Source organism: Netta rufina (genome assembly GCF_964035555.1).
Source record: "Netta rufina genome assembly, chromosome: 20".
Lineage (NCBI taxonomy): Eukaryota > Metazoa > Chordata > Aves > Anseriformes > Anatidae > Netta > Netta rufina.
This window is the reverse complement of record NC_140144.1, coordinates 9,370,237-9,388,175: the sequence shown is the minus strand read 5'-3', so window position 1 is coordinate 9,388,175 and position 17,939 is coordinate 9,370,237. Positions and strand designations below refer to the sequence as shown.

The 17,939-nt window shown below is 45.5% G+C and overlaps 1 protein-coding gene across 9 annotated transcripts in view; it reads right to left on the bottom strand.

The window, feature by feature from the left end:
• The window catches only part of DNM1 (dynamin 1), a gene marked incomplete at both ends in the record, with an annotated part of 66,906 nt that overhangs the window by 2,273 nt on the left and 46,694 nt on the right, over positions 1-17,939 (bottom strand). For 4 of the 9 annotated variants that reach the window (XM_084299175.1, XM_084299176.1, XM_084299173.1 and 1 more), the window contains 6 exons: positions 6,994-7,212; positions 7,613-7,854; positions 8,020-8,190; positions 9,395-9,406; positions 10,597-10,708; positions 11,284-11,393. In XM_084299175.1, the coding sequence (XP_084155301.1) occupies positions 6,994-7,212; positions 7,613-7,854; positions 8,020-8,190; positions 9,395-9,406; positions 10,597-10,708; positions 11,284-11,393 (866 nt within the window). Of the gene's footprint in view, positions 1-3,694; positions 3,717-6,993; positions 7,213-7,612; positions 7,855-8,019; positions 8,191-9,394; positions 9,407-10,596; positions 10,709-11,283; positions 11,394-17,939 lie in introns of those variants that run through there. The other 5 variants (XM_084299172.1, XM_084299171.1, XM_084299170.1 and 2 more) reach the window with 2 other exon arrangements.

Genomic DNA, 17,939 nt, shown 5'->3' with positions numbered 1-17,939 from the left:
CTCTTGGGCTCAGCCAATGCAACTTCTGACTTTAATAGAGGTACTTCAAGCATCGCTACTGTTTCAGCTCTTTTGCTGGTACTTTAGGTATGTTGGCAGCAATGCAATCCATGCAGGGGACAGACACTTGTGTTTTAGGATCTCCTTCTTGTACAGGACTGGGGGGAAACAGCAGAAAGTACAAGACAACACCTCTGCTGTCACTCCCAACTCATTACTTGAAGGACCACTTTAGGAGGCTCAGACAACAGGCTTTAAGGAAGCCTACAAATAACTAAGAAAAAGGGGTGTTCTGCAAGTCGGTAAGTTCATCCTACATTCTTCCTTTAAAGCACGCTCCCTGCAGTGTCAGCATCATGACTGTGTACCATAGTGATAATTAAATTGTTCAGGACCAAGTCAGTAGTTTTACAGTCCAAACTGCCTGAAATGCAAAGAGCAAACCAAAAGGCCAAACGAAGAGGAAGCATTTGCATTAATCAAACAGAATCAGGTGTCACTGAATTAACACCAGAACATTTCCACACTAACAAGCTTTAGTTTAGATTACAGAGAATCAAGTGACTGCTGGAAATGAAGGCCCTCCCAGTACAGGGGGAGCCTGGGGGAAGGTAGGGAAAGAGGCAGAGGAAGATATTTGTACTAGTATAGTCTGAGGTAGAGAGGCCTTGCTTTGCACTGACAGCAAACCTATAATCATTGCTTCTACCAGAGGAGCTATCGCCTTATAAACTGGGGCAAGCTCCCTCATCTCAGCAAATGAACCAGAGCAACTCTATAGTCCTGTTTATTAGGCCTCAGCAGAGTTTATTGCTCCATATTGATTAAGCCTCAGATCTCAAAACAATTACAGCCACTTGTTCCTTTGCCTTGGGTAATGATACATTTAAAAAGCTCAGACAGTAAAAACATTTGGAAACGTTATTTCCTTGATTGAAAATGTCAATTGGGAGTGCAAGACCCTGTCATCAGCATGCCACTCAAGTTACTTCTCCTGTAAAGCAAATGATGGGATTGAGTGAGCCTGGAAATTACAGCTATCTTGGATGGATGCTGAAATAATGCTAATCTGCTAGAAGCAAAACTTGCAGTAAATTACAGCTAGGGAATCTGCAATCCTGGGCCTTCATGACATATGGGATTTGTATGGTCTCTCTAGAGGGTGCTCATGGTGTAGATGTGGCCATACCAACCATTAATGGCTCCTTCTCTCACTGAACACTAACAGACTGTTGAAATTGAAACTTTACAAACTCCAGCTCAACCCTTAGTGAGACACCGGTGTGCTGTTATATGTGTCAGAAAGCATTTTTTGAGAAACTTGAAGGGCTTTTTGCATTTCAGGATTTTGGACAGGTTGTCCTGACAGCCTCTGGATTTAGACAAAAAGGATACTTGAAACCATTGGACTACATAAAGCATTCTGGTAAGGGAGGCCACTTGACCCTACCAGAACAAATAGGGCTCAAAGGAGCACAAACAATATTCTGGTAGACATGCTGCTTTTTGTGATGTACTAGATTGGTCGTTTTGCAAATAACTCATTCCTCTCACCAGTCATAGCATTTTAGGGGTCAGACCATCACTTTTTAAAATTACGTGTTTTAGCTCTGCTCAGGTTTTCTGGAAATTTTCTTGAGGTGTTTGGAGGATCTGCCTTGTAAGGTTACAAAGGCTGAAAACTATTTCCCAGAAAAAAAAAAAAAAAAAGATGAAAAAGTTATCTCAGGCACCATCTACCCCCAAAATGCTGCTTCAGTTTGTCTCTCTACATTGCTAGCCAAGCCCTCTTACACCACTGAAAAGTATCTGTTCTTCTCCTGACAGAAGAAAGAGTTCTGCTCTCGGGGAAGCTCCAGTACGAGGTAAGACAGACCCTGGCAGGAGCCCGAGCAGACCAGCTACACTGTCCCCTCCCTTGGGGTCAGTCTTTCAAGCCATACCCAGAGTAGAACATTGAGCTAGTCATCTCCAGAAAACAGCAGGGTAATTATGAATTCTGCTAATGAGAACCTACCAGGGATGGTAAAACACTACATACATTCCCCTGGGCTGCAAAAGCTTGCTATCAGAGAATTGGGGTGCTTTTTAATTTTTATTTCCTTGGTGCTCTTTATGCCAGACTAAGAACAAAATACCCCATAACAGCAAGTCCCAGAAAGAGGTACAGACAACAGCAAGCCTCTTTCCTTCAGTATTTTACCCAGATGCATGTTTCTAGAGCTGCTAGGGATGTCTGCGGTAGGCAGAGTATTAGAAAATGCTGATTTGCTCCAACACCTCTGCAGTATGTCATCAGTGAGGACTGACAGATGACATCCTCAAAGAGCATGTCAATCACTGAACAATCCCTGCATCGGTTTGATGGGATGTGGCACCTCTCAGCTCCAGCTCCATGCAGCAGTAGCAGTCTCCATTTGCTGCGGGATGGTCCTAGCTGAGAATCTGTAGACTCCCCACTAGCCCTGAGCTCTCCTAACCTGACACAGGAGCTTGAACTGCTGCTATTCCTATTAGGACTTCAGGGCTCACTCCCCCAGCTCAGCCTCCCAGGACCAGCAGCAAGGGAAACTAAAGGAGCTGCTGCTCCACTCCTCTCAGATTCAGACATTTCACTTCGAGGAACAATGTCCACAAAGAAAGGGAGAAGGAACCCCAAACACTCACACCTGCCCTGTTCTGCCCCCTCTACCCTTTTGTTACTACGGGCTAGAGGTTCCTACGAAAAAGACTGAGGAGAATTTGCAAGACGTCCTTTTTCATACCCCCACCCTCATCATTCAGGGCACAAGGAAGAGCTGATCCTTGAATATCTGGCCAGCATAATAGACACTGAGCCTGCCCCAGTAGCCTGCTATGTCACTGAGCACGTACAAGGCTGCAAAACACAGGGAGATGGGAAAGGGAAGCAGGCAGGAACCTGGGGCAGAGGTTAGGGGAGGACACAGATCACTAAACCCTTCCCTCTTGCAGTGGCAGAGGAGGGAAGGCAGCTTGAACGGAGGCAGAAGAATAATGAAAAAGGTAGAGGGTCAAGTGGAGAATGAGCAAAGGGAGTTTACTTCTAACTGGCATCATGGGATGCAAGGATAACAGGGAACATTCAGTGTCAGAGGCATCCCGTACTCAGGCATGGAAGTCCTGCTGTTAATGACCCAAACTCCTCCTGCCTTCCATGAGCACTAGGGACACAGAGAGGAAGGGAGCACTTCTCCAGCCAGATGTTTGAATATAAGCAGAGGAGTCTGAACTAACAGCTCCCCAAGTCTCTATCTCACCCTTAACACAGCTGACAAGATCAAAACAGAATTCACTCTGTTAGTCTCCCACTTAATGTGGATATAAGCCAAATGAAAAACACGCTGTTTAGACCTTATTGCCAGCACTCATTCCCCCATCCCAGCTCCTCTACCTGGAAGCAGAGAACGGGTCCTCTAGTAACCCTACATCAGGTAGGGAGGCTTTCCCAGCTCCTGCAGCTCAAGCAGCTGCGCTGTCTCTGATCAGCCAGCTTTTCTGTTCAAGACTCCTCCCTTTATGAGATCCTGGCAGAGGTGGTTCATTGGACAAGGGACTCTTACTAATACAAGAACACGGCAGCAGTGCTAAGCTGCAGAGCAAAGTGATGGAGGATGGGGACACAGTGACTCATGCATTGCAGGGAGAGTGCAAAACGTACCGTGGCTGCCAGTCCTCAGGGGTCACTGATAGTGATTCTGAAAGACAACATGAAATCAACATGGCAGTTCAGACAGTTCAAGGCAGAGGCCACACAGACTGTCAGGAAGGCGGAACAGAGATAGACATGCACTTGCACAGAGCCACATTCACATGCCCCCCCTCCCAGAACACCACACGAGTGTGCACTGCTGGGTAGGGCTGCACTCAGTCATGCAGGACTTCGCACACATTCACAGCCTCATCTTTACACACATCCAGAACCCTGCTGTGCACGAGGGCGTGCTCAGATCCATTTCTCTCTTCACACACCACCAGCTGCTGCTCACTCTCCCACCCAGCTGGAGACACAACTCTATTCACACACATCCAGAGACCCCAAATACATTCACACTTGCTCAGCCTGGAGCATACCTAGGTCTCAGCACCAGGCAGCTGGGCACAGGTGGGTCGACTTGTCTCATTGAGAATTCGTATTTTTCTGACCATATTAAGTGTTAGAGTCAAAACAGACAGCTCAGGAAAGAGGGAGGTAACATGCCATACTGAGCACTGAGTACTACCCAGAAGAGGGAGACAGGGGAAGACATTTAAAAGGTCACTAATTATAAGATCAGCTCCTTTCACCTAATGAGTAACTCAAGTGATAAAAATGTGAAGTTGTTTACCGTGATCCAATCACTTGAATTTTTTTCCTCAGACATACCAACGAACAGAGAACTCACTACTGCCTTCAACAGATTTTTCCAGTGGTTAAGTCGTTCTCATTTAAGTTTCTTATTTCTCCTTTGAACTTGCCTGAACTTTCACCTATAGTTTTTGTCAAAGAAGTTTGAACTTGAGACTAAGTGCCTGGTAGGATACCTTTATGGTTTTCTCTCAGACCAAATCCTTCTAAATACCCCAAATGAGCATACAGTCCTAATACACACAGTCCTTCATTACACAGACAGGACCTTCTATTATTTGCAGCTTTCAGCTCCTAAATGGAGGAGCTCCATCTGGTAATATGGACTTCTGTAGTAGATTGAATAAACGCTAAGTACAGAGGCAGGGTGCAAAGCCAGTTTGAAGAGTACTTAATCATATGCAGAAAGACCATCCCATGTAAGAAAATGGACCATGTGGTGTTTGTATGTGAACACATGTCTATGCAATTGTATTTATGAGAAAAGTGGAACAACATTTGTCTTTAAGTTCATCATCCATAAAATCAGATGCTCACACAAACTGGAGGCACAAACACACAGCTGAACTTCTACACAGGTATCAATGTGCACATGCACACTAAGTACACCCAGCCACCACCATGCACTTCCAGTTCACCGCAGAGCACCAACTCCTAGAGCACAGCCCACTCATGCCATCTACAAGGGCTTTGTTTCTCTCACACACACAAAATAGTGTAGCCCAGTTAGCAAGGGAAAAGATGGGTATTAAAAAAGCAAAAGTGGAGATGGCATTCGTTCACCCATGGCAGAAGGACCCGAGTCCAAGTGCTAGCAGGGAACATTCTTATTCTATATACAGGAGAAGAAGAGAAAGAGTCCCTTGTCATTGGAAATTCTCCATTCATCAGTGAACTCAAATGACAAGCTGGTATCAGGATCCGGAGGAGTCTATGAACGACTGGAAGAATCAGAGAGGGGGATCAGAGAAAGAGCATGAGAACTTCTTCACTTCACAACTTCAGGAATTACTTTCTCAACTCCAGATCAGGGCAGTCAGTAGCATGCAATTCAACCTACTATCTCTCCTTCTAAAGCAAGGGATTGCTAAGTATGAAGCACTTTCTTCTGCGCCAGTGCAGTTCCCTACCTTTCCTTAAACCTTTCTATTTCATGCAAATGGCAGAAAAGCCAGTAAAGTAGGCTACATCATTTCTTCCAAAAAAAATAAAATAAAATAAAAAGCCAATTAATTTCAGTCATTTGGGGGATCCTATCATGACAATCAGGTATATAGAATATTTTTCATGAGTGAAGAAATGAAACCGTGACAGAAGATGGAGACAGAACAAAGTTTAAGAAGTATACTAAGAACAAAACCACAAAATAACACTATATGGAAAAGCAGGGTCACAAGAAGCAAGAGCCAAAAATACACAGCAAAAGCATGCTGACATCCATAGGTGCTACCTATGGCAATACTGAGGCATGTGTGGACAGGTTACTGTGGGAGCTGCATCAAGGTATGTAGGGAGAACTGGGGCAGAGGCACCAAGAAAGTAAAACCATTTGCACACACCAGAGTCAGTAACTGATTTGTCATTTCTTTAGATTCACCAGCTTCTGGGCTGGATACAACCTGACAGAGAACACTTCTCCAAACAGGCAGTTTGTGGGGCGCTACCACAAGGGTATATACCATCACCACCTATCGACAGGTTGGGTGTTTTCAAAGAACATGGCAAAGCTTCAGACATGTAGCACCAGCACTCACTGAAGAGGATGCACTTTCCAAGAGGGAAATGTTCTTACAGACATGTATCACTGGGTGGGGGTTCTGGTTATACTCATTCTATATTCTGCAATTGCCTCCACTTTCTCACAGGGAGACCAAGTACCAACACATTCTTGGTTCTAGATTGCTTCCTAACTCCTCTTCGGGAAGATGTGCATGGCTGCATGGGGGATAACCACTTATGTTGAAATGTGTATGAAGTGACTGAACAGGAGAGGAATTAAGTTTCCTAATGGGAAAGCAAAGCTGTGTCTTCTGAGCCCTTTAGTCTGGAAAATATTCAAGTTGTCTGCAGAAGCAACAAAAATGTCTACAAAAAATTAACTTCCATTCTAGTGATATGACTATAGTCTCACAGCAAAAAAGCACCTAAATATCCCAAATGAAGATCCCTCTATGTTGCCTTGAAAAGCCTCTGTGCCAGGAAAAGAGGGGCAACTTCAGGCTTTGGGGAACCCCACACAAAGGGGAATTGTCTTGAAACATACACTATAATTCTAGTCCCATGATTTTCTGGTGACCACTTCCTACTTACAAGCAGAATTATTGGTATGTTTGTTTTAGTAAAGCTCTCAGGTACCGGGTCCTTTTCCCCCAACCACTGCATGGAGGTTGGTGCAGAAGAGGCTGCCCCTCTATTCCCAAGAGCTACGATGGCATTGCATCATTTGTATAATATCTGAGTGGACAAAGATGCTCCTGCTTATGGACCAAGTTCAAATAGCTGAGGACTGGACACAAACCAAGAACTCCTCTTGTCTTCTATGGCCTGGGCAGACACAGTACTGTCAAAACTGCAACCCAAATGCTGCGCACATCCCACTTGCCTCAAAGCGGTGTTTCAGGACTTACCTGGGAACACCAGGAGGAGCACGATTAGGTCGAGAAGGAACCTGAGGAGGGGGTCCAAAGGGATCAGGAGAGGCACCTGGCCTGGAGGGCACAGGGGGTGCACCACCCAGTGTTGACCCACCAGCAGGAGGTGGCCCAGGAGCTGGGCCTCGAGACCCAGGTCTGGCTGGTGGCACAGCGGGAGCTCTCCTTTGCGGCGTGGGGCTGGACGTAGGAGACCTGACAAACAGAGAAATTCAACTGCAACAACAGGCCTGGAACTCCTCCTGTTTTACCACCAGGTCCCCATATGCTGCCTTCAGTGGTCCTTCTTCAGTTTTGTGTCACTTTAAGCACTACCCTTGGCTCTCAAGAGCTGTGCCAGGTTTCAGTTACCTTCAAAGCTGCTTCAGGCCCCATCTAACCTATAGGTTTAGCAGCTTCCACATCTTCCATAAAGATATAGCAGCCCTACATAGCTTTCAAGGCATAGAAGCTTCCCAACGCAAACACCCAGAACTCTTCATCCACAGGGAGAAGAGAAGAAGAGAAGGACTCCCTGTCTCAGTAGGAGGCCCCAGCTAGCCACTAAAGAGGCATCAGGCAGGTCTGTGGGGCTCTCCCCCTGAGCCTCTGGTACCTGCGTCCAGATGGTACGCTCTGCACCTGCAGCCAAGAGTCGTCCACCGGTGGGGGCATTGGGGTGCTGATAGTGCTGGTGTTGATGTCCCCGATGATGTTGAGGGCCTCTTTCAGGGCATGGTACATGCGCAGCATTTCATCACGTCGCTGGGCCTGCTCTGCTGATTCCTCCATCAGCGTATTCTGGTCACCACAGGAATACAGGTTCGCCAGCAGCTCTGAGTGGATGAAGTCCTTGGTCTGCAGAGGAACAGAACAGAGGGAATCAGTTGCCACTGTGTCCCAGACCACTCCATTCTGCCCCCCACCTCAACCTCCTTTCAAGCTGCCTTCAGTTTTTCATACCCTCCCTACTTTTCCCCTTCCCTATGGCTCTCCACCTCTATCAACCAGTGGGATAAGTACATTGTTTATCATGAGGTGCATGATTGTCTTCGGCATGAGGTCTCTGATGGTTTTGTTGACAATTGCCATGTAGGAATCCACCAGATTCCTGATTGTTTCCACTTGTCTCTCCAGCTGAGGGTCCATGGAGTGCATGAAACTGTCTGATCCATTCTCCTCTGCTTCGCTGGCCTGCAGAGAGAGGCAGAAACAGGGCAGTTCTTCAAATGCAATACAAAATTATTTTTTCATGACAGTTCAGTGAGGACAGAGGGAAACAAAGGAAGAGCATGCAATAAAACTTACACTTGCATTTTGGGCTGTGATTGTCAGTACGCAGTTCAGCCTGTATATACTTCTCCAGCTCAGAGCTGAGGAATTTTAACAGTAAAGCTGCTCTTTTAGTGCAAAGTTACTACACCAAAGGTAAAAGGCAACAGGGACTCCTGGCTAACGTTCACAGGCTATGACTCTAGTGCATACTCAAAGCTATATTTTTACTTTTAGTGTTTACAGCTTCATGGAAGGTTTTTCATTTGAGCTCAGCTTTCCATGCTCAGATTCAGTTCAGACCTAAGAATCACTTACCATAAATTAAGCCTTACAGGCTCTCCAACATACATCATCCTTACCCTCATTATACAATGAGGAAACTTATCTGGAGAGGTAAAGTAACTGCTCAGACTGCAAGTAGGAGGTGGAATAACCTAGAAAACCTTCCAGATCACTAACTGCAAATTCTACATCACGGTTCCGAGCACCTTTTCTTCCACACAAAGCAGAAGAATCTTGCCCTGTCTTCCTGAAATTCATTGTTTAGATTTCTGTAAAGTAAAACCCAGAGCATGCTGTTTGACAGTAGGCAATTGCCAGAACTCACTCATTTGAGATCAATTTCAAAGTAACAGACCATGAAAGCCTTTGCTGCCTTTTTCAATGCTTATTTAAAAACTTGATTTTTAAAAGGAAAAAAATCTCTTAAACCATTCCAGGCTGACTGATTTGCAGCAGTGTAGGAAATTGCTTATCAGCTTCTGCTTCAGGGAACAAAATATATGAGAAAGGGCAAATTCCTTTGAGCATCTGAGCTTTTCTGAGGAAGATCTTACATAATGAATAAATGGAAAACCTTAGTAAGAAACATGAGGTAAAGGAAGTGGAAGTCAAACAAGATGACTCAAAAAGAGGGTCAAAAAAAAAGATTTTCACCAAGATTCAGAAATCATACAAAAAGAAAGAAAAAAAAGGAAAACTCAAACCAAGAACAAACAAACAGCAGGATCCAACATGAAGTACAAAGAGAAGAAAAATGCCTCTTGGGAAATTGTGACAAAAGAAAAAAAAAAAGAACTATCCAGTGAGAGCCCCAGGGGACAACACAGAGAAGGTCACTTACTTTGTCCTTGTCCTGGCAGGCCAGTTTGAGCACACATGAAAAAAATAAAATAAAAAAGGACAAAAATGAAAAAAGATTTTTAGCTGATCTTAGAATTTAAAGAAAATCTTAATTTAGCACTGAGCAGACAAAACCAATCCCACTAAAAATGTATAAACACTTAAGTTACTCTGGAAGGAGAACAAGTGAATTGCTTAGTTAAAATGAAAATCAGAATGGAATGCTCTGCAAAGGAAATTGCGTTATCAGCAGTACAGTGCAATTTATACTTACCTACTATCGTTACTTTTTATTCTTTACATAATGTTTTGAGACTGTCAAAATAGAGATCAGTATTCCTATGTGGAGCCACTCCATTTGCTCACCAATAGGTGGCACACATCCTTTATGAGTGTACGTTTAAGAGGCCCAGTCTGGTCCAAAGTCGATTTGAAGTCACATCACTGATAAGGCCCAGAGTCCCTAATTTCATTTATTTATAAAATATCACATCACTTTGTCAGGAAATGCATTAAGGCAGAAATATAATCTTGAAGTGTAACAGGAAGGATGCATGCAAGAAGTCTATTGGAAGCAACAAATACAAACAGATAAGCAATTATCACTTTTCTAATGGGAAAAGTATTTATAGCAGCAGCTTCTCACACTGAGAAACAGGAAAGCTTCAAACAGGAACTCGTACCACAGTTCTCTTTTAAAGGAGAGCAGAATGCTGACTGCAAGTGCTGCAGAACAAGGCTATGTGAAGAGAAGGAAAAAAGAAAATCCCTTCCCAATTGGGAAAGGCAAGGAATGGGCGAACTATACAAAAAAAAAGTTGTGAAGCTCCTAACAATGCCATGCAACAAATGGTACCAAGAAGCAATGGTACCTTTGCTCAGCAGACACATACCACTTAGTAGTCAGGTAGTTAAGCATCCTTGTACTAGGGATTTACTGCCTGCAGAACAGGAGAGCTAGGAGGGCTCATCAAGGCAGTCTTTGACTACTTTGCCTCCCATCTGAGGTTGCCAGTTACTACATCCCAAGCTTCCTTGAAGGAAGCATCAGCACATATCAAAAATTTAGATTTGTTCTAAAATATCCCCACCTCAGGAAAAAGACACAACCTTCATAGACTTATTTTTATCATAAGAGTACGCAGCTATCCTTAAGATACATACTGTGTTCCTTCCCATCCCATTATTATTGCTTTAACTTACCCCAACACGTTCTGGGTAGACCCCTGCACGAAGGAAGGAAGCCTTCCAGCTATCCACTTCCTCCTGGGTCTCACAGGCCAGCTCCAGCTGCCGGTAATCCTTGTAAACATTTCTGAGAGGAAGACAAACATTTTACTCTTATCCACTGCAAAAGAGGCTGTTGCCCATATTTGACCAAAGTGTCAAATGGCTAGGGTATCTTCCCATCATTTTCAGGCAGATTACTTGCTAACATCCTTCTGATGTCCTTGCAGAGGGACCAGTAAATAAGTTTTTCATTAACAAGGCTGCCCCCACATCGGTTACTCCCTCAAACCTCTGGCCTTACCCTAAAAAGCCCCAGTTTCAACAGGGACTAAAAGATACTCCCTTTTCAATTTTGCTCACTACTGGACTTCAATCAACCTGTTTCCCTTTGTCTGTTATGGATTTCCCTATTTGCTCACTAAGAACAGTAATGTTTGATAATAAATATGGCAACCATGGCCACACAGCCACAATAAATAGCTGAAGCTCACACTGCAGACCACAAACTGGTGAATGAATTGGCAAACAGTTCTAAGACCAGAAGAAATGAAGCTATACGTCTCTTTAAAAGTCACCTATCTCCTCAACAATTAGTTTTAAAGGACAGCCACCAAAGGAAGATGTGTGTATCAATTGTTTGGTGTTGAGGTGTGAGCTTACCTCTGTTCAGTGTTGAAGAGAGCAAAGATGTGCTTGCTGGACATGAATCCCTTCTCAACATCTCGCAGTTTCAGGTTATCCACTGGCAGCATGTACTTCTTCTCCTTCTCCTGAAAAAGGGGATCAGTAACAAGTCACTCGCTGCTCCAGGTGAAGCCTCTGTTCAGACAGCAGAGAGGAGGCTGTCAGCAAGGCAGGCTGCACACCACCAGGGAGGCACTGGGAAGCACTCCCAACTCAGGCTGGGCACAGCAGACAAGTTTTCCTGTTACCCTTCAGTCATTCACACAGAACTGCAGGCATCCACCACACAAAAAGCCTCACCTCGACCAGAGCTCCCTCAGCCTCACTTACCAACACTGAAAAGCCAGCCAAAGAGCTCCTCAATGCATGACACTGCACCAAGAGTAGTGTGCTTCAAGCCCCATTCCCTCCACCTCCCAAAACTGCTGGTAAGAAAGTGCTTGGTCTTCGAGCGTCATTTCCCTATGTCCCTCACAAACAGACCTCCCATACCTTGCTGCAGCATCTCCTCAGGGACTATCAGCACTGGGGACATGCTGGCCCCATCCCAAAGACTCACAGAGAGGTTACTGCTTGCTCTGTTTTACACCACAATTGTTGGGCAAGGAGGGCTCAGTATGAGCTCTCTTGCCACATCCAGTCAGTCATATGCAGCCCTCACAGCCCACTGTTGTCATCTCAGTGTTCCTTTCTTTCTTTTTTTTAAAATTTTATTTTTAAGTCACTAAAAACCTCTGATTGGTGTTCAAGAAAAGCCAGGCGTGTGATAGAGAAGCTGTTTTGACACACATTAGGGACTATATCAACTTAAACTCATCCCTTTAGAGAAAGTGACTTATTTCATCCTGTCACTGTCCTACACTTTAAAAGGGCTCACAGTACCCAGTACAGTATTATTTAAGCAATAATAAATACACACCAAAAGAGCAAAGAGTAAGTCTGACTACAATAAAGGATACTGTAAGGCTACCTGAAGGCCTCCTGTGTTGAGAAAGACAAATAATTATTATTAACAGAAATCTCATGCACTGAATAGTTAGAAGCTTAAGTAATATGGGAACTTTACTGCCTGGTGACTGTTAAAAGCCACAGCCTAAAGCTGTCAGACTGGTCACCTGGAATTTTAAAGGGACCCATTTTTCAGAGTAACAGGATCTATAAGCTTCCTGTACCAGTTCCTACGAGGTACCTCCAGCTAGGAATAGAACAAGGCATCCAAAAGACAAATGCAACATTTTCAGTCCTAGGTATCATCTTTTAAAGAAAGAAACTCGATCTTAATTTTGATACTCACATCCAGAAGCGAAGTCAGAAATCATTCTCCCTGCTTAGTTTCAAATCTGAATCGACAGCAAATTAACATAGGGAGTTTGGTTTAGAGTCCTCATTTTGAGCATCCTGTTCCAGCTAGATACTATACACCAAAACAACAAGAGGGGGAGCCATCACACTGGTCTCCAAAAGGCAGAACACAGCTATCCAAGACTCAAGAAGAAACAGAGCATACTTGTCTGTGTAAGCATGCATATGTGGCTGTTCCCTTGTGAGCATCTAGGGTCGGTAGGCCTTTCTTGATTGGAAACGAGAAAGTGAGATTGCTCTTGTGGGAAATGAGAATGAAAAGCAAGATTGTCAGTGAGCAGAGACCCTAAAGATCCAGCTAGAAGACAAGGGCAGGGCAGAGCAGCAGATAAAGATGACAAAGCTGCTGAGCTCAAACACACACAGGAGAGCAAGACCAACCTTAATGCCCTCCTAAGTTTCAGTTAAATCAATTTTGTTAAGAATACCAGACGTGACACAGTTCAGGCGAGCCCCGAAGATTAAACTATACCAGCCAATTACTAGTTTTATGCAACAAGAATATCCTTGGAGTAAGTGACATCTAAAACAGAGATGACTTGGGTAGCTGCTAAACTCTCCATTCCCTCCCACAAAATATATTGGGTTTCAAAGGAGGAAAACTATTCCAGGCAAGCTTCCCTGGATTTTTGAATATTAACAGGGAGGTAGGCAAGCACTTTTGTGAGGAGACATCTGTCATCCAGGTGCTGGTCTCAGAACCACAGAGACCACGTTGGGCTCTATAAGCCAAACAGCTTCCAGCTTTCTACTGCTTTCAGTTATTATTATGCTAGGTTAGGTTGAACTAGTGACCCAGAAGCGAAGTACACTCACTGCTGACTCCCTAGGCAAGACGAGCCCATCCCATTGCAGTCTCACTTCACTGGAACTCCCTACATCAACCGGAGTCTGAGCTAGTCAAAAAATAACAGACGAGAATGCTGTCTGGGAAAAATCATTCTGTAGCATTAGAACCACATTATTGCTAGATTTCTACGGAATGAAGTCATTCTTCAGGGATAAGAAATAATCAAATAGTAAGGGAATCCCACATCCTGATACAGAAACGCATGCTCTTTGCCAGAGTTTCAACTTTCACTCCTTCTGAGCTCTCGTATAAATGCTGCTACACGATCAAGACAACACTGTCTCTACGTGCTGATCTTTCCATACACCCATCTAACTGCCTGCCAGCATGAAACTTTAGTCCTCTGGCTTCAAGGTAGAAAAAAAGCAATCAAATTGGAGGGCGCTGCTGCAAGGCAACAACCCCCAGCCCACATATATTGCACACAGCGTAACGAGCCCCTGCTGCTCTCCATCTCCCCACACCTCCCCCCTTTAAGTCCCGTCCACCCCCCCAAGTCTTTCCAGCTTCTCAGTTTTCAGTCCAGCCTGTTTTATATCAACACTCTGACTTCATTTCCTGAATGTAGAGACAGGAAAATGAGGAACAAGCTGCCAAGGGCTGAGCCTCTCAGAACTTTGGCTGAGCCTTCTGCCCATATGTTAGCAATCCGGCAGTATGTGCTGTGGCTGAACAGCATCCTGGCCAAGGGGGGGAAAGGGCTTCTCTTTCTAGCTTTCCAGACTTAGGGGGGGAGAGAAAGAGCCAACACACATCGAAACGGGAAAGAGTTTGTGAAATACTATATTGAAAGCTTGTCTGATCTCAAGAGGCTTACATTTCTCTTATCTCCCCTCACCTATAAGAGGAAAAAGGGAAGACAAAACTCTCAGCAGCATAATATAGGTTCTGTAAGATGTGCTTACAGGCTGCACATTAATCCATAAGGCCAAGGAGAGGTAGCAAAGTTGTAGAAGCACTAAGACTAGCTGTAGGAAGCAAAACAGGGATGCTCAGTGTTGGCTAGGGAATGTCGCAGACACGGGGCTAGCTACCCCTGCTTGGTGCTGCCGTGCCTAACCAAGTCACACCGCTTGCATGGAGAACTGCAGGAAGATGACTGCAAGCTACTCACTCAGGCAGGATACGTGCCAGAGGATTGCTCCCCACCCCCGGCGTAGTGCAGAGACAGCCATATGGCTCTGTACTTCACATCTACCAGCACAGAAAGAAAATTCACATGGCCAGGAAGGAGACCAGGGTCCATTAGCCATTTGTAGTTGTGGAGTGTGAAGCACAGCAGGGGGGAAAGGGAGAGGGGAATGCTGCAGTTGCATCCTGATGATCTTGCACATCTTATTGTGACTGACTCCAAGATGTTGGCTCTGGCCAGAGATGGAAGCTGTTTGTACTATCATCTGAATAGCTGTTGCCATCTTGTATATAATAACAGAGAAGAAACTCACAAGACTCAGCAGGCAGCAAGCCAGCCTGACTCAAAGCATTTCCTCCATTCAATCGGACAGTCTCAATAGCCAGTTACATTTTCCTGCTCTTGGATACATGTGAACTGAAGCTGACAGATGCATGTGTGGGCTCCTCTAAGGTTGGAAATTGGCACTCGCAGTACGAGAAAGTAATTGGCAGAATTATTAGGTCTCATTGCATTCAGAGACCAAGAACTAATTAAAGATTTCCCTGTAGCTGCTATGACAGACACCTCCTCTTGCACAGAGGCAAGGGTCTACAGATATGGGAGAAGCACTGTCATTGTTTTAATTGCTGGCTATGTGAAATTAGAAACAATTCATCTTACTCAAACCTCTTAATCTCCCTTCCTTATTGTAAGATGTAAAGTTCCACGAGTAAACAAACCTGCCCCAGAGATGACTGGAATTTCAGTCAAATTCTTTACGGCATTTTGGGATCCCCTGTAATAATATTCAAATGGAAGAAACATTAACATCATAATTAAGAACAAACACACTGCGTGGATACATGCCCACTACACAATTGCTAGGAATAAGTGTCTAGAGAACAGACTGCATTATGTGAAAACAAGTTAGCTGAACATTTTAAGTTGAACACCTCCAAGTGAGGTGCTATCAAGCACTCATCAATTTCTTGTTTTTACAAGAAAGATACACAAGGAATTTTTTATTTTATTTTTTGCTAAGAAAGATACACACTGAATTCCTGAGCTGCATTTCTTTCAGTAAGCCCCAGTCACCCATAACACACAAGGTCATCTTTCCAAAACTCAGCCCACCTGTATCACTTTTACCCTCAGAACGTATTTACTGGACACTGATCACTAATCCAAGCTGCAAAGCAGCTGTAATGGCTTGTTTACATAGGAAAGCAACGTGGGTTTAAGTTAAACAACACACCCTAAGATTTTAAGCTGATTTGGTTCGAAAGCTCTGTAGACATTATGCCTGGACTCATGTGATTAATCACAACTGTTACTGCTGGCTTAGTGAGCACAGCATTGGTAATCAGCTGTACTTGTGTTCCTCACCTGCTCATAAAGTACAGGATGAGACATCAGCTGAAGTGATGTGCAGACCGAAACGTGCAGTTTAGTGCATGGCGGCCACAACCAGCTGCCTGCAGCCCTAGGAGGCCATCAGAGGGTGGACGAGGAAATGCATGCAGAAACCAAGTAGCTTAAGAACCAGAGAGGCTTCAAAGCCTCAAACCTGCACCTTCGTGACCTCTGAGGTCACAGTAGTTCCTGCCATCCTCTGCAAAGGACAATGCACTTCCTCCTATACCTCCTTCTGTGCCAGGGCAGAGATGAACCCTCCTCAAGTATTTGATTTGGTTTGATCAGCAAAGCACAACGCACGCAATGTTGTGCCCCTCCAGGAAAAGGAGCCTTGGCAGTCCTTCTCCAGAACAGGGTTAGGGCCAGGTAGGAGCTGTGGGTGTCCAGATTTGTGGCTAGAAATCTCAACTGTCCACCAGCGTGCACGGAGGAAAAGGCAACCCTGGAAGGGAGACGTGCGGCACGCATAAAGCCCTCTTTATCCCTGCAGCACCAGGGAGAGAGGGAGCAAACCGCACAGGCTGGGGAACATCTGGAATCGTTAGATGGGAGCCAAGCAGCACAGAAAGCGGCGGCATTCCTCAAGTTTCCATGCGAGGTAGGGAACCTTCCTTTCCCCCGCGCAACCCTATCCGCCAGCCGGCTCACTTCCTGCCAACCTCCGGCCTTCCCAGCAGCCAGCAAGCTCCTCCCTCGAGTCTAGTTAGCTTTCCACTGCCACGTCAATTGAGGCAGAAGGACAGAAGGGAAGCAAGAAGGGAGGGAGCGAAAACTACAAGAGGGAGGGAGGCTCGGCAATGCCAGACGTGGTGGGGGGAGAAAGACGGGCTATGGATTGCTGCCGCAGTAGCTGGAGGCGAGCTGCAAAAGGCAACTGGCCAAGGTGGGTCAAAGGACCCTTTTGAGGGCTTGGAAGCAAAGGCTGATCTTGCTTGAGCTTTGCTCCGGACTCCAGGCAAAGGGGTTGATCTACAGGACAGGGCTGGGCAGGAGGAGATGGTGCATGGGGCCTGGGAGCCCTCCCAGCCAGCTCCACTAACTCTTGTGCCAGATATATCAGGGGGAGAAGAGGGGTTGAATGAAGCAACAAGTTCTGCGCACCTACGTGGCAGCCAAAACTTCACATTTCCTCCATGAACTGCAGTAATTGATTTTTTTTCCCCCTCCTCTTTCTAAAAAAGGTGCAGCAAAGCCCAGGTGGAAACCAGGTACCAGCCTTCTGACACCGGCACTGCAAGAAGGGGCTTGGAAGCTTGCTCTGAACTGGAAACACGCAGGAGCAACATCTCTTCTCAGCTGCCAGAAGAGGACGCTTCTTCGCTCAGGACTTGGACCTTCTTTCACCCCATCTCTGCCCCCCAGAGCCCCATCCCAAAGGCAGGGAGGGGAAGGACTAATGAGCTGCTGAGAGCCGGAGAGCAGATCACAGAGGCTCCACTCCGTCTGCCCAGTGTTCAGACTACCTGTTCAGGACTACGAGATTGTACAGTAGTCTGCACATTGGTTAGGCTGTGCTGGGATACACCACACACTGCCAGTGCTGCACGGGGACGGCAACACCTGCACGGCAGAGGGACATGCTTGGAGAGGGTGGTGGGCTGCGGGAACAGCTGCATGCAAAGTCCATCCCTCAGCCTGGGAGGATAACAACCCTTTGAGGCCATGCTTGATCACTTTTACCTGCCTCTTCACCAGCCTACTCACATCCTTCTTGTTCCTTCTCTCCCCTTCACCTCCCTTCTTTTAGCTTCACGCACTCGTCCCAGGGGTGGCTGCATTCAGGATGGCTTGTGTTTTACGTACTAAGCTTTGCCATAAAATACAGGGATAAACCTAAGGGCCTGGTGGAGTTACAACTGCCTTGCACTTTGCTACCTGAGAAGGCATGAT